General features: G+C 40.6%; 1 protein-coding gene across 1 annotated transcript in view; it reads right to left on the bottom strand.

Moving 5' to 3' along the window:
- qsox2 (quiescin Q6 sulfhydryl oxidase 2) overlaps positions 1–13857 on the bottom strand; it is a 65716-nt gene that overhangs the window by 7904 nt on the left and 43955 nt on the right. The window contains exons 4-9 of the mRNA XM_071400116.1: positions 4829–4934; positions 4516–4606; positions 4215–4360; positions 3763–3912; positions 3296–3425; positions 3061–3183 (exon numbers count right to left, since the gene is read on the bottom strand). Coding sequence (XP_071256217.1) covers positions 3061–3183; positions 3296–3425; positions 3763–3912; positions 4215–4360; positions 4516–4606; positions 4829–4934 — 746 coding nt within the window. The remainder of the gene's footprint in view (positions 1–3060; positions 3184–3295; positions 3426–3762; positions 3913–4214; positions 4361–4515; positions 4607–4828; positions 4935–13857) is intronic.

Raw genomic sequence — 13857 nt, 5'->3', positions numbered from 1 at the left:
TTGTGGGTGATCTAATTACAGTATGGAATTCACAACTAAATGTTTGCCAGCTAGATATCTTCTAACTATTAAGTTTACTGTCTAAAATGTGCCAAATGTTGTGCATTTGGTTTGCTAATTTAGTAGCTAGTTAGCTATCTAGCTTAGTGGTTAGCTCCTTACGTAATCAAGCCTTGCTTGATAACAGCAGAGAATCCCCTCCTGGATCAAGAACCTTGCTGGTTAATATTTGTTTAGTGTGTGCAACAAACTGCAAGTAACATTTGAGTTACTTGTATACTTGTATAGTTTACGTGAAACTGTACAATGTTCGCAATGCGCTCGTTAGCATTTAGTTATCATTCTCTATGGGATTTGACATGTACATGTTCCCATTGCTAATATGAAAAATTGTCCCTCCTTTTGGACTGAAACCCCCCACAGAACAGTGGCCTAAGAACAGAGGTACATACCAAACCATTGATTTAGTGAACGGTTACACCCCTACTAATTTTGTGGCGGCCTACAAGAACCTGTCGGATGTCGCGGCCATTTGTTGGCAAAAACCAACATTTAATGAAAATGTGTTTTTGAGGAAATAAAGTTTTGGATACTTTAACTTCTTATGGCTGCAGGGGCAGTATTGAGTAGCTTGGATGAAAGGTGCACAGAGGTGCACAGAGGTGCCCAGAGTAAACAGCCTGCTCCTCAGTCATAGTTGCTAATATTTGCATATTATTATTAGTATTGGATAGAAGACACTGAAGTTTCTAAAACGGTTTGAATTATGTCTGTGAGTATAACAGAACTCATATGGCAGGCAAAAACCTGAGAAGTTCCACTTCCTGTTTGGATTTTTTCTTAGGGTGGCAGATTTTCAACCAAGCTCTCATTGAAATTACAGCGAGATATAGATGAGTTTTCACTTCCTACGGCTTCCACTAGATGTCAACAGTCAATAGAACTTTGTCTGATGACTAATGTGAAGGGGGGCCGAAGGAGACAGGAATTAGTCACCACTGCCACGAGCTGACCATGCTTTGACCACGCGCGTTCACGTGATAGGCAGCTCCGTTCCATCGCTCAACTGAAGTCAATCTAATTCTCCGGTTGGAACGTTATTCAAGATGTATGTTAACAACATTCTAAAGATTGATTCAATACATTGTTTGACATGTTTCTACTGACTGTTACGGAACCTTTGGACATTTCGTCACGTTATAGTGGAGGCACTTTCTGACTTTGGAATTGTTTACCGAAGGCGCGAACCAAAGTAGCTAATTGGACATAAATAACAGACATTATTGAACAAATCAAGCATTTATTGTGGACCTGGGATTCCTAGGACTGCATTCTGATGAAGTTCATCAAAGGTAAGGAAACACTTATCATGTATTTTCTGGTTTCTGTTGAGTCCAACATGGCGGATAATTTGGCTATTGTTCTGAGCTCCGTCTCAGATTATTGCATGATTTGCTTTTTCTGTAAAGTTTTTTTGAAATCTGACACAGTGGTTGCATTAAGGAGAGATATATCTATATTTACATGTGTATAACTTGTATTACCATCTACATTTATGATGAGTATTTCTGTTGAAACGATGTGGCTATGCACTATCACTGGATGTTTTTGGAACTAGTGAATGTAACGCGCCAATGTAAACTCAGATTTTTTGTTATAAATATGAACTTTATCAAACAAAACATGCATGTATTGTGTAACATGAAGTACTATGAGTGTCATCTGATGAAGATAATCAAAGGTTAGTGATAAATTTTATCTCTATTTCTGCTTTTTCTGACTGCTATCTTTCGCTGGAAAAATGGCTGTGCTTATTGTGGTTTGATGGTGACCTAACATAATCGTTTGTGGTGCTTTCGCTGTAAAGCCTTTTTGAAATCGGACACTGTGGTGGGATTAACAAGTTTATCTTTAACATGGTATAAAATACTTGTATGTTTGAGGAATTTTAATTATGAGATTTCTGTTTGAATTTGGCGCCCGGCACTTCCACTGGCTGTAGTCATATCGATCCTGTCATCTGATGAATTTGTTCAAGTTTAGTGATTCATTTTATATCTTTTGCTGGTTTTTGCGAAAGCTACCTTTGCGGTGAATAAATGCGTTTGGCTATTGTGGTAAGCTAATATAATTCTATATTGTGTTTTCGCTGTAAAACACTTAAAAAAAAACGGAAATATTGGCTGGATTCACAAGATGTTTATCTTTCATTTGCTGTACACCATGTATTTTTCATATATGTTTTATGATGAGTATTTATGTATTTCACGTTGCTCTCTGTAATTATTCTGACTGCTTTGGTGCTATTTTTGATGGTGGCTGCAATGTAAAACTATGATTTATACCTCAAATATGCACATTTTCGAACAAAACATAAATGTATTATATAACATGTTATAAGACTGTCATCTGATGAAGTTGTTTCTTGGTTAGTGACTAATTTTATCTCTATTTTGTCGGTTTTGTGAAAGCTACCTATGCGGTGGAAACATGGTGAAAATATGCGGTTGTGTGTTTGGCTATTGTGGTTAGCTAATAGAAATACATAGTGTTTTCGCTGTAAAACATTTTAAAAATCGGAAATGATGGCTGGATTCACAAGATGTTTATCTTTCATTTGCTGTATTGGACTTGTGATTTCATGAAAATTATATTATATGATATCCCTGTCCCGTTAGGCTAGGCTATGCTAGTCAGCTTTTTTGATGAGGAGGATCCCGGATCCGGGAGAGAGAAGTGGTAGAGGTTAAAAGGATAGTTTAACTAATTTGACTTCCTTAGGCTGTGGTTGTTTCCGCTAAACTGTTTCTAAATTTGATTACTGGTTACTTAGCAATGTTAAGAATAATCTGGCTAGCATTTTTGGTAAAGTACCAATGCTAGTGGAAATGGATTGTTTCCATTAGAAATGCATTCAAGTACACCCCTTCTGCAAAAAGGGAGAGCCTCCCCCACTTTACCAATTATTCCTGAATGGCCCTTTAAACTATGCCAAACAGCTATTTTATTTGATCTATTTGAGCACTTGATAATGAAATAACACACAAATGCCTCCCTTACCCGCATCTTGTTGTTGACCAAGTCGAGGATGGCATCAAAGGGGATTTTCTCCAGGGGAAGACTGACCAGCCATTCCAGAAGAGTCTCTAAGAGTTTTACCACAGACTGGCGACCGGGGAAGAGCTGGGATTCAAGAATCAAAGAAAAGATAAATGTTACTTCTCTAATAGAAACAAGAGGGTAAATATTGTTTACTTGTTTGTGCGGACCCACTTCAGCCTTAGAGCACTTATACCTTAGCAACCACTGTCACAAAGTCTTTGAAGGTCTTTAGCTCTTCTCCCTCCAGGGTTTGGTGGGTAGCCAGCTCTACTCTCAGCAGGTAGTGCAACCCTGACTCAAGGTCCGCCATGTACACCTTGGACCTGGAGAAAATCAGGGAGACAGGTAGCTTAGCGGTTAAGAGCATGGCCCAGTAACCGAAAAGTCGCTGGTTTGAATCCCCGAGCAGACTAGGTGAAAAATCTGTTGATTTGCCCTTGAGCAAGGCACTTAACCTTACTTGCACCTGTAAGTTGCTCTGGATATGAGCACCTGTAAGTTGCTCTGGATAAGAGCATCTGCTAAAATGACAAAACTTTTAAAATCAATGATGGGGCCTCGGATCAGACATGGTTACACACAAAGAACGCACGTGAGCACCCACACATAGCCACTGGTATCATCTTCATTCATAAGATACTGTGTTAGCATCAGACTCACTTCTCAAAGTCCTTCAAGGCCTCAGCTGTCCCGGGACCTCGTGGCCCCTCCAGTAGGGGCTCCTGGGGTGCTCCAGAGGTGCTCAGCTTTCTGTGGACCCCTAGGAGAAGCTTGAGGAACGAGGAGAAGAAGAAGCGCAGTCTTTTCTGCCTGGTGATACAGAAATATCAGAGCAACATTTAAAATGCCTGAATTTATAAAACAGACTACATAAAGAAGTCAAACATTTCACTGACAATTGGGATGAAATATTATTTTTAAATAATAATTACATGTTTGTAAAAAAAAAAAAGATATATATAAAATATAAAATAACAACAATGCTATATTCTGTTCACATACAACCCATTAAAAGGGGATGCCATGCCAACTACCAAAACACATTTGTTGAGTCTCCAACATCTGAACCAGAACTCCTGGAGAAGTAAATATAGTAGAGGTTGCCAACTTACACATGCAGAATGGCATGTGTTCCATTAGGGTGGAGAAGGTATGCTGAGGGGAAAGAGTTGATGCCAAGCTTCTCTGTGAGGCTCTTTTCTGAACTCAATGCCCTCTTCACTGTTAGCCCCTGATACATCATCAGGTCCAAGATAACCTATAGAACAGTTGACATTACTTTATATATATTTAAACCCCCACATATTAACCGTATAACGGAGCATTTAAGTTAAATTACTTCGTTGTTTTGAAGTCTGATAGTATAAGAATGCCATGAAAGGTACAGTTCAGTTTAATTTGAAATCCTCATACCTCTCTGCCAACATAGGAGTCCTCGTTCTCAACAATGACAGCTGTGTATTGGTTGGATTTCTGACCAATCAAAGGCAATATATCTGCAGAGCTGAAAAGAGGAAATGCGACACAGTCGATTTAATATGATAATCACCTGTATTGTGTGCCACTCACTTCTCTTTGAGCGATTCAAAAATCAACCCGACAGTGACCCGTATTAGCAGACATATGGCAGTGTAAAAGGACAGAGGTTATTTATCAAACCATGGCATAGGCTAATTGTTCTGGTCCCAAGACTGTCTTGAAGACCAAGGTGTGCCACTGGACAAACCTGTAAGGCTCAAGTGGAGGGCAGCTGACAGGCCTGTCCTGTCTTGTGTGGTTCTGGAGGAAGTTGACCATCAGCTGTCGCACTGTCTGTAGCTCCCTATCTGCACCTGGGGAGAGAGATGAGAATAGAGCTTGGCGATATTGATAAAAACCCATATCTCGATAAACTGACCAATAAATTGACCCATAAATATATTTATCCACAATCTGCTATGGATAAGTCCAGTCCTCCTGGAGTGTCTTAACAAAATTAAACCAAAATATTTAGACTGACCTCATCCAGTGTCCAGAAAAATGTATTTGCACTATATAAAATAGGCGCATAATTATTGATATATAGCCTCCCATTTCTGACAATTTTATACAAAAAAACTATTAGATTTATGTCTACCATCAACTGATAAAGGTTGATTGTGATATAATTAAGGGAAAACAATTACCCTGAGGGTGTGGTGCCTGGTCTTAAGATATGAGAAATAAATGACATATTCACAGAAATTTGTGACTTAAACAGCCATAGTTGCTTTGAAAACAATTTTTCCACAATTGCATTTTGAGCAACGGCCATATGCTTGTGCTTCTCAGAATGCATCTCTCCCTACTTTGTGCGCACATTGGGGAGAGGGAGTGATAGTGGCATGCTCACACAGCAGCTGCTAGTGAAACGGGGACAGCCAGTTACTTTCATAGCAGGAATCAACATAACAGACATTACTGTTGAGATGCATTGTTTTACAACAATCTACAGAAACTTTGTGTAGCAAAATAACGAAAATTCGCAACGCAGTCAAAATGCTTCAGTAAGGAGGAAGACAACATCAGTAATTTTCGGTTTAACGTCTTATGGCTGGGGGCGCTATTTTCACGTTCGGATGAATTTGGCGCCCTGCACTTTCACTGGCTGTTGTCAAATCAATCCCGTTAACGGGATTTCAGCCGCAAGAATGAATGTCCCAGCTCTAGATGAGAGGTTGACATCTGCACACATTCTGGTCCTTTATACAGGAGAGAACACAGTAGGTAGGGCTGTGAAGGTCGTGGATGACGGTAATTGGCCAGCCATATGACCGCTGTCACCGTAATAACTGTTCAAATGTATATATACACTCTACATGGCCATAAGTATGTGGACAACCTATCAAATTTGTAGATTGGGCTATTTCAGCCACACCCGTTGCTGACAGGTGTATACAATCGAGCACAAAGCCATGCAATCTCCATAGGAAAAACATTGGCAGTAGAATGCTCTTACTGAAGAGCTCAGTGACTTTCAACATGGCACCATCATAGGATGCCACCTTTCCAATAAGTCAGTTCGTAAAATTTCTGTCCAGCTAGAGCTGTCCCAGACAACTGTTTGAGCTGTTATTATGAAGTGGAAACGTCTAGGAGCAACAACGGCTCAGCCGCAAAGTGGTAGCACATGAACGGTTCGCCAGGAGGTTCATGAAATGGGTTTCCATGGCCGAGCAGCCGCACACAAGCCTAAGATCACCATGCGCAATGCCAAGCGTCGGCTGGAGTGGTGTAAAGCTCACTGCCATTGGACTCTGGAGCAGTGGAAACGCACTCTCTAGAGTGATGAATCATGTTTTCCCATCTTGCAGTCGAACCTGTCGAATCTGGGTTGGCGGATGCCAAGAGAACGCTACCTGCCCGAATACATAGTGCCAACTGTAAAGTTTGGTGGAGGAGGAATAATGGTCTGGGGCTGTTTTTCATGGTCGGGATAGGCCCGTTAGTTCCAGTGAAGGGAAATCTTAACGTTACAGCATACAATGACATTCTAGATGATTCTGTGCTTCCAACTTTGTGGCAACAGTTTGGGAAAGGCACTTTACGATTTCAAATTGCTTGAAAAAGGTATGAGCTCTGCTTTGTCTTCTGCGCAGCTGTACACACTTGTCATTACCAATTTGACAAGCACTTGATAATGGCTTGAATTTCCCCGCAGCATCCCATTTGTGCTGCCATAATGCACCCTAAAAAAATCCATGCCTTTCGCGACCAGTGGCCGTTGTGCCCTCCCCGAGTGCTGCGCGCTCTGAAGCACCTCTCACTCACATGGCTCTCCCTCACGTGATCGGGTATTTCTCAAAGGCTACAAGTTAAGACAGACACATCGGGGACGCAACTGCACGCTTCCTTATCCAATTCCGATTGCATATTGAAGATACTGGAAGAACTGTCCACATTTACTTTTCGTCAGCCAACAAGATGAGTTGGCCTAACGAACAGCAAAAGCTCCAGCCCATCTCAATATATTATCCACCATAGTACAAAAGTTGACCTATTCTATTCTGGGCTAGAAATAAATGAACCAAACAGTCTGGGACCGTTTTGGGATGCGATAGATCTTAAATTAATACAACCACAAGCAACAGATCAAAACATTTAGCTTAAAATGTTGATAAACTATGAGGCTATTTCTTCACATTATAAGCGCAGCAATGAGCACACGGCAGTAGGCTATACGCGTGAATGTTCCACAAGCCATAAGACTCCTGAACAGGTAATCAAATGGCTACCCAGACTATTTGCACTTATATAGCCTCGCTACTGTATAAAGCCTGTCTTTTTACTGTTGTTTTATTTCTTTACCTACCTATTGTTCACCAAATACCTTTTTTGCACTATTGGTTAGAGCCTGTAAGTAAGCATTTTACTGTAAGGTCTTCACCTGTTGTATTCGGCGCACGTGACAAATGAACTTTGATTTGAAATACCATTATCAAAAGTGAACGCAAATGCGATTATGCATTTAATGTTTTTATTATATGCCAGTTATGCTCTACACCCATCGTAAAGCGGATTAATGTGCTTAATTTTAAGAAGTTATTTGGCCACTTTAGTTGTGATACAAACCTCATCAAAACATATACGCCTATAGACCTACAGGAGGTGTGCAACTATGATTCGAAAAAAGTCATTGTTTCTTGCCTTAAGCTGGGCATCATTCACAAGTGACAAAACATAATCTTAATCTTTACATAAACTAAATACCATATGTGGGAAATTTGTTTTGATTTAGAATGGACCATTATCATGCACCTGTCTCAAAACAGGGGCAGGGGAAAAAATACATGTCATCTATGCACTTAAATAGAGAAGGGAGAACACTTTTTCTGTGGTAATTTTCATGCCAGCCAGGTGGGCTATACTCCTGTTGTAAAGACAAGCAATGTGCTTAACATTAGGAAAGTCGTGAAATTAATATAGTAGGCCTAGCCAATAGAAAGCTGATTGGATCCTGTCGCAGAAATTCAGTACAGATAAAGACTTCATTTCTTCAAACAATCATAATTATTTAATATTAATAAATTATTGTAATAATGAAACCGTCAGCCCAAAAGTCTTGACTGTTAGGCAGAGAGCCTAACTAATAATGAAAAAACATACAGTGGGGAGAACAAGTATTTGATACACTGCCGATTTTGCAGGTTTTCCAACTTACAAAGCATGTAGAGGTCTGTAATTTTTATCATAGGTACACTTCAACTGTGAGAGACGGAATCTAAAACAAAAATCCAGAAAATCACATTGTATGATTTTTAAGTAATTAATTTGCATTTTATTGCATGACATAAGTATTTGATACATCAGAAAAGCAGAACTTAATATTTGGTACAGAAACCTTTGTTTGCAATTACAGAGATCATACGTTTCCTGTAGTTCTTGACCAGGTTTGCACACACTGCAGCAGGGATTTTGGCCCACTCCTCCATACAGACCTTCTCCAGATCCTTCAGGTTTCGGGGCTGTCGCTGGGCAATACGGACTTTCAGCTCCCTCCAAAGATTTTCTATTGGGTTCAGGTCTGGAGACTGGCTAGGCCACTCCAGGACCTTGAGATGCTTCTTACGGAGCCACTCCTTAGTTGCCCTGGCTGTGTGTTTCGGGTCGTTGTCATGCTGGAAGATCCAGCCACGACCCATCTTCAATGCTCTTACTGAGGGAAGGAGGTTTTTAGCCAAGATCTCGCGATACATGGCCCCATCCATCCTCCCCTCAATATGGTGCAGTCGTCCTGTCCCCTTTGCAGAAAAGCATCCCCAAAGAATGATGTTTCCACCTCCATGCTTCACGGTTGGGAGGGTGTTCTTGGGGTTGTACTCAACCTTCTTCTTCCTCCAAACACGGCGAGTGGAGTTTAGACCAAAAAGCTCTATTTTTGTCTCATCAGACCACATGACCTTCTCCCATTCCTCCTCTGGATCATCCAGATGGTCATTGGCAAACTTCAGACGGGCCTGGAAATGCGCTGGCTTGAGCAGGGGGACCTTGCATGCGCTGCAGGATTTCAATCCATGACGGTGTAGTGTGTTACTAATGGTTTTCTTTGAGACTGTGGTCCCAGCTCTCTTCAGGTCATTGACCAGGTCCTGCCGTGTAGTTATGGGCTGATCCCTCACCTTTCTCATGATCATTGATGCCCCACGAGGTGAGATCTTGCATGGAGCCCCAGACCGAGGGTGGTTGACCGTCATCTTCAACTTCTTCCATTTTCTAATAATTGCGCCAACAGTTGTTGCCTTCTCACCAAGCTGCTTGCCTATTGTCCTGTAGCCCATCCCAGCCTTGTGCAGGTCTACAATTTTATCCCTGATGTCCTTACACAGCTCTCTGGTCTTGGCCATTGTGGAGAGATTGGAGTCTGTTTGATTGAGTGTGTGTACAGGTGTCTTTTATACAGGTAACAAGTTCAAACAGGTGCAGTTAATACAGGTAATGAGTGGAGAACAGGAGGGCTTCTTAAAGAAAAACTAACAGGTCTGTGAGAGCCGGAATTCTTACTGGTTGGTAGGTGATCAAATACTTATGTCATGCAATAAAATGCAAATTAATTACTTAAAGATCATACAATGTGATTTTTTGGATTTTTGTTTTAGATTCCGTCTCTCACAGTTGAAGTGTACCTATGATAAAAATTACAGACCTCTACATGCTTTGTAAGTAGGAAAACCTTCAAAATCGGCAGTGTATCAAATACTTGTTCTCCCCACTGTACGTCTTATATAGGATGACTAAAATGCTTTGTCATGCAGATCAAGGGGCATCATAAGCCACCCTGGACTTATCCTGTCTTTATCTGAACCTGGCATCATCTTAACCCCCAACCCTGGCCTAATTTCCCAGATGCCAGGATGTCTAAGAACCATTGAGGCCTTTGTTCTACTCCTCTCTATTCTAGTTACAACCACCCCACATCCTGTCTATGGAATGCCAGCTGTAGGTTTTTAATCACCAAGTCAATCAATTGTCAGCTCAAGCCCCACAGGCCCATCTCGAACCACAGAAACAGATGAGTACTCATCAACCATTATTTGATGCATAAACAGTAATATAACATAATCTTGACATTTTTTGTCACATTCTCCTCTCAAGAAGCTAAGCACCTTCTAGAAAAATCAAAGGGTACAAGCATTACATGATTATTGGTAAACATACATTTAAACAAACAAAGTACATATTTCTGGTGGCTGACAATTCATCCAGGATAAACAACCTTTCTTTGCTTGCTGAGTTTTAGACCTTTCTTATCTAAACACAGTCAAGCTGAAACAGAAAATGAAACATGAAAAATAAAATCTCACACAAGCTTCATTACAGCAAACAGGATAATTATCACCCTGGCACTATGCACAAAGATAGGGGTCAGCTTGATGAAAATGTCCACCCAGTTTTTATTTTACCTTTATTTAACCAGGTAGGCCAGTTGAGAACAAGTTCTCATTTACAACTGCAACCTGGCCAAGATAAAGCAAAGCAGTGCAACAAAAACAACAGTTACACAAACAAACGTACAGTCAATAACACAAAAGAAAAGAAATCTATGTACAGTGTGTGCAAATGTAGAAGAGTAAGGAGGTAGGCAATAAATAGGCCATAGAGGTGAAAATAATTACAATTTAGCACTAACACCAGAGTGATGGCTGTGCAGATGATGATGTGCAAGTAGAGATACTGGGGTGCAAAAGAGCAAGACGGTAAGTAATAATATGGGGATGAGGTAGTGCTATTTACAGATTGGCTGTGTACAGGTACAGTGATCGGTAAGATTATCTGACAGCTGATGCTTAAAGTTAGAGGGAGATAGAAGACTCCAGCTTCAGAGATTTTTGCAATTCGTTACAGTCATTGGCAGCAGAGAACTGGAAGGAAAGGTGGCCAAAGGAAGTGTTAGCTTTGGGGATGACTAGTACAATATACCTGCTGGAGAGTATGCTACGGGTGTTGCTATGGTGACCAGTGAGCTGAGATAAGGCGGGGCTTTACCTAGCAAAGACTTATAGATGACCTGGAGCCAGTGGGTTTGGCGACAGATATGTGGTGAGGGCCAGCCAAAGAGAGCATACAGGTCACAGTGGTGGCGAGTATTATGGGGCTTTGGTGATAAAACGGATAGCACTGTGATAGACTACATCCAGTTTGCTGAGTAGTGTTGGTGGCTATTTTTTAAATTACATTGCCGAAGTCAAGGATCGATAGGATAGTCCGTTTTACGAGGGTATGTTTGGCGGCATGAGTGAAAGAGGCTTTGTTGCGAAATAGGAAACCGATTCTAGATTTAATTTTGGATTGGAGATGCTCAGTCTGAAAGTAAGGGTTTACAGTCTAACCAGACACCTAGGTATTTGTAGTTGTCCACATATTCTAGGTCAGAACCGTACAGAGCTGTGATGCTAGTCGTGCGGGAGGGTGCAGGCAGCAATCGGTTGAAGAGCATACACGGAAGGGCGTATGGGCGTGTATGGCGTTGAAGCTCATTTGGAGGTTTGTTAGCACAGTGTCCAAAGAAGGGCCAGAGGTATACAGAACGGGGTCGTCTGCGTAGAGGTGGATCAGAGAATCACCAGCAGCAAGAGCGACATCATTGATATATAGAGAAAAGAGTCAGCCCGAGAATTGAACCCTGTTGCACCCCCATAGAGACTGCCAGAGGTCCGGACAACAGGCCATCTGATTTGACACACTGAACTCTGTCTGAGAAGTAGTTGGTGAACGAGGCGAGGCAGTCATTTGAGAAGCCAAGGCTATTGAGTCTGCCGATAAGAATGCGGTGATTGGGTCCTTATGCTCAGAATTGGAGTCCTCTTCATCAGAGATGTAGTCAGGAATAGGTCAGGGAAATAATTTCCAAATCATAATTAAAACCCAATTAACTCTCATCAGGGTTATAATTACAGATCAGTATCCCAATGCATTCTTAGCCTAAATTATTATAAATTTAGCAGTGTGAACCTCCATAATCAACCTGATACCCCAAATAACAATTTTATACCAGTCCAAATCAATTACGAGCACAGTTGACCAACCCCTTCCCTTCTCCGGCACTCAGTCTTCTGGCATTTCTTCATTTTTCTTCAGACAGCTTCACAGTTCAAAGTGGATGGCCCATAACAATGACCCAATTTCAATGTCTCACCAGAACCCCACCACAACTCATTATGTCTTGTCCATTTGCCAACCAGTATACCAGCAATATGAGAGGTTTTGGAACGGATCTCTTCATGCTCACTCCACGTGGACTTCTGTTGCACTCCTGAGAGAAGGCATTTGATCATTTAAACTAGATGCTGTACAAGGTTGCTGGTTCGGACTCAGGTCTCTCGATAGAAGTGGTGCAGGACACCGGCCATAGTGCACGCCATTTCTTCAGCCGGTTACAGGGAGTTTTGAGGTCCACACCGTTTGGTCAAATTGTCCCTGCTTATGCTTATTATAACCTCGAGGGAGACGACAGACCAGAACAACAGTTCAGTTCATTTCCGATTCAGGAAATCCAGACAAGCATTCAAGAAATCCAAACAAATTATCTAGTGTATGACAAATTATTACTACTACCAATATTCTTAATGCAAATCTCTAAAACACATGTAAAAAAAAAATAATAATAATAACATCACATTCTGTTGAAACAATGCTTCAACCTAATCGCAGAGTCATAGGTTCAGGAAATTATCCCGATCATCCAGCAGACCCAATCTGGTGAGATTTATCGAAACAAAACAAAACAGAACAAAACACTCCTTCATACATCACTCAAAAAATGTCTCTCTATATATATATATATATATATCTCACTTAATTAAGGTGTGTAAACTTCAATCCAAAAACCTCAATACTGGTAATTCCCCCATTTTGACACATAATTCAGTGACTAATGTGTAAAAACAACACTACAAATCAAATTCGAATTACTACCATTAATAACAAACAAAAAATAAACATTTGTACCCGTAACTTCATAGTAAAATAGACTAGAGACAGAACTATCTTTCTCGTGGTCCTATGAGTTATAAAATGTATCCATAATTATCAGTATTACAAAATTACCTTCAAAACATTATTAAATATGACATCTAAATCATCATCCAATGTCTCTCGGCATTCCAGTGAGGGACATCAAACCACACTAGAAAGTCAGGACAGAGGTCATTCAAACTAGAGGTCGACCGATTATGATTTTTCAATGCCGATACCGATTATTGGAGGACCAAAAAAGCCGATACCGATTAATCGGACGATTTAAAAAAAAAATGTATTTGGAATAATGACAATTACAACAATACTGAATGAACACTTATTTTAACTTAATATAATACATCAATAAAATCAATTTAGCCTCAAATAAATAATGAAACATGTTCAATTTGGTTTAAATAATGCAAAAACAAAGTGTTGGAGAAGAAAGTAAAAGTGCAATATGTGCCATGTAAGAAAGCTAACGTTTAAGTTCCTTGCTCAGAACAAGAGAACATATGAAAGCTGGTGGTTCCTTTTAACATCAGTCTTCAATATTCCCAGGTAAGAAGTTTTATGTTGTAGTTATTATAGGAATTATAGGACTATTTCTCTCTATACCATTTGTATTTCATATACCTTTGACTATTGGATGTTCTTATAGGCACTTTAGTATTGCCAGTGTAACAGTAAAGCTTCCGTCCCTCTCCTCGCCGCTACCTGGGCTCGAACCAGGAACACATCGACAACAGCCACCCTCAAAGCAGCGTTACCCATGCAGAGCAA

The sequence above is a fragment of the Salvelinus alpinus genome, chromosome 5 (genome assembly GCF_045679555.1).
Source record: "Salvelinus alpinus chromosome 5, SLU_Salpinus.1, whole genome shotgun sequence".
Taxonomy (NCBI): domain Eukaryota; kingdom Metazoa; phylum Chordata; class Actinopteri; order Salmoniformes; family Salmonidae; genus Salvelinus; species Salvelinus alpinus.
This window is presented reverse-complemented; position numbering and strand designations above follow the sequence as displayed.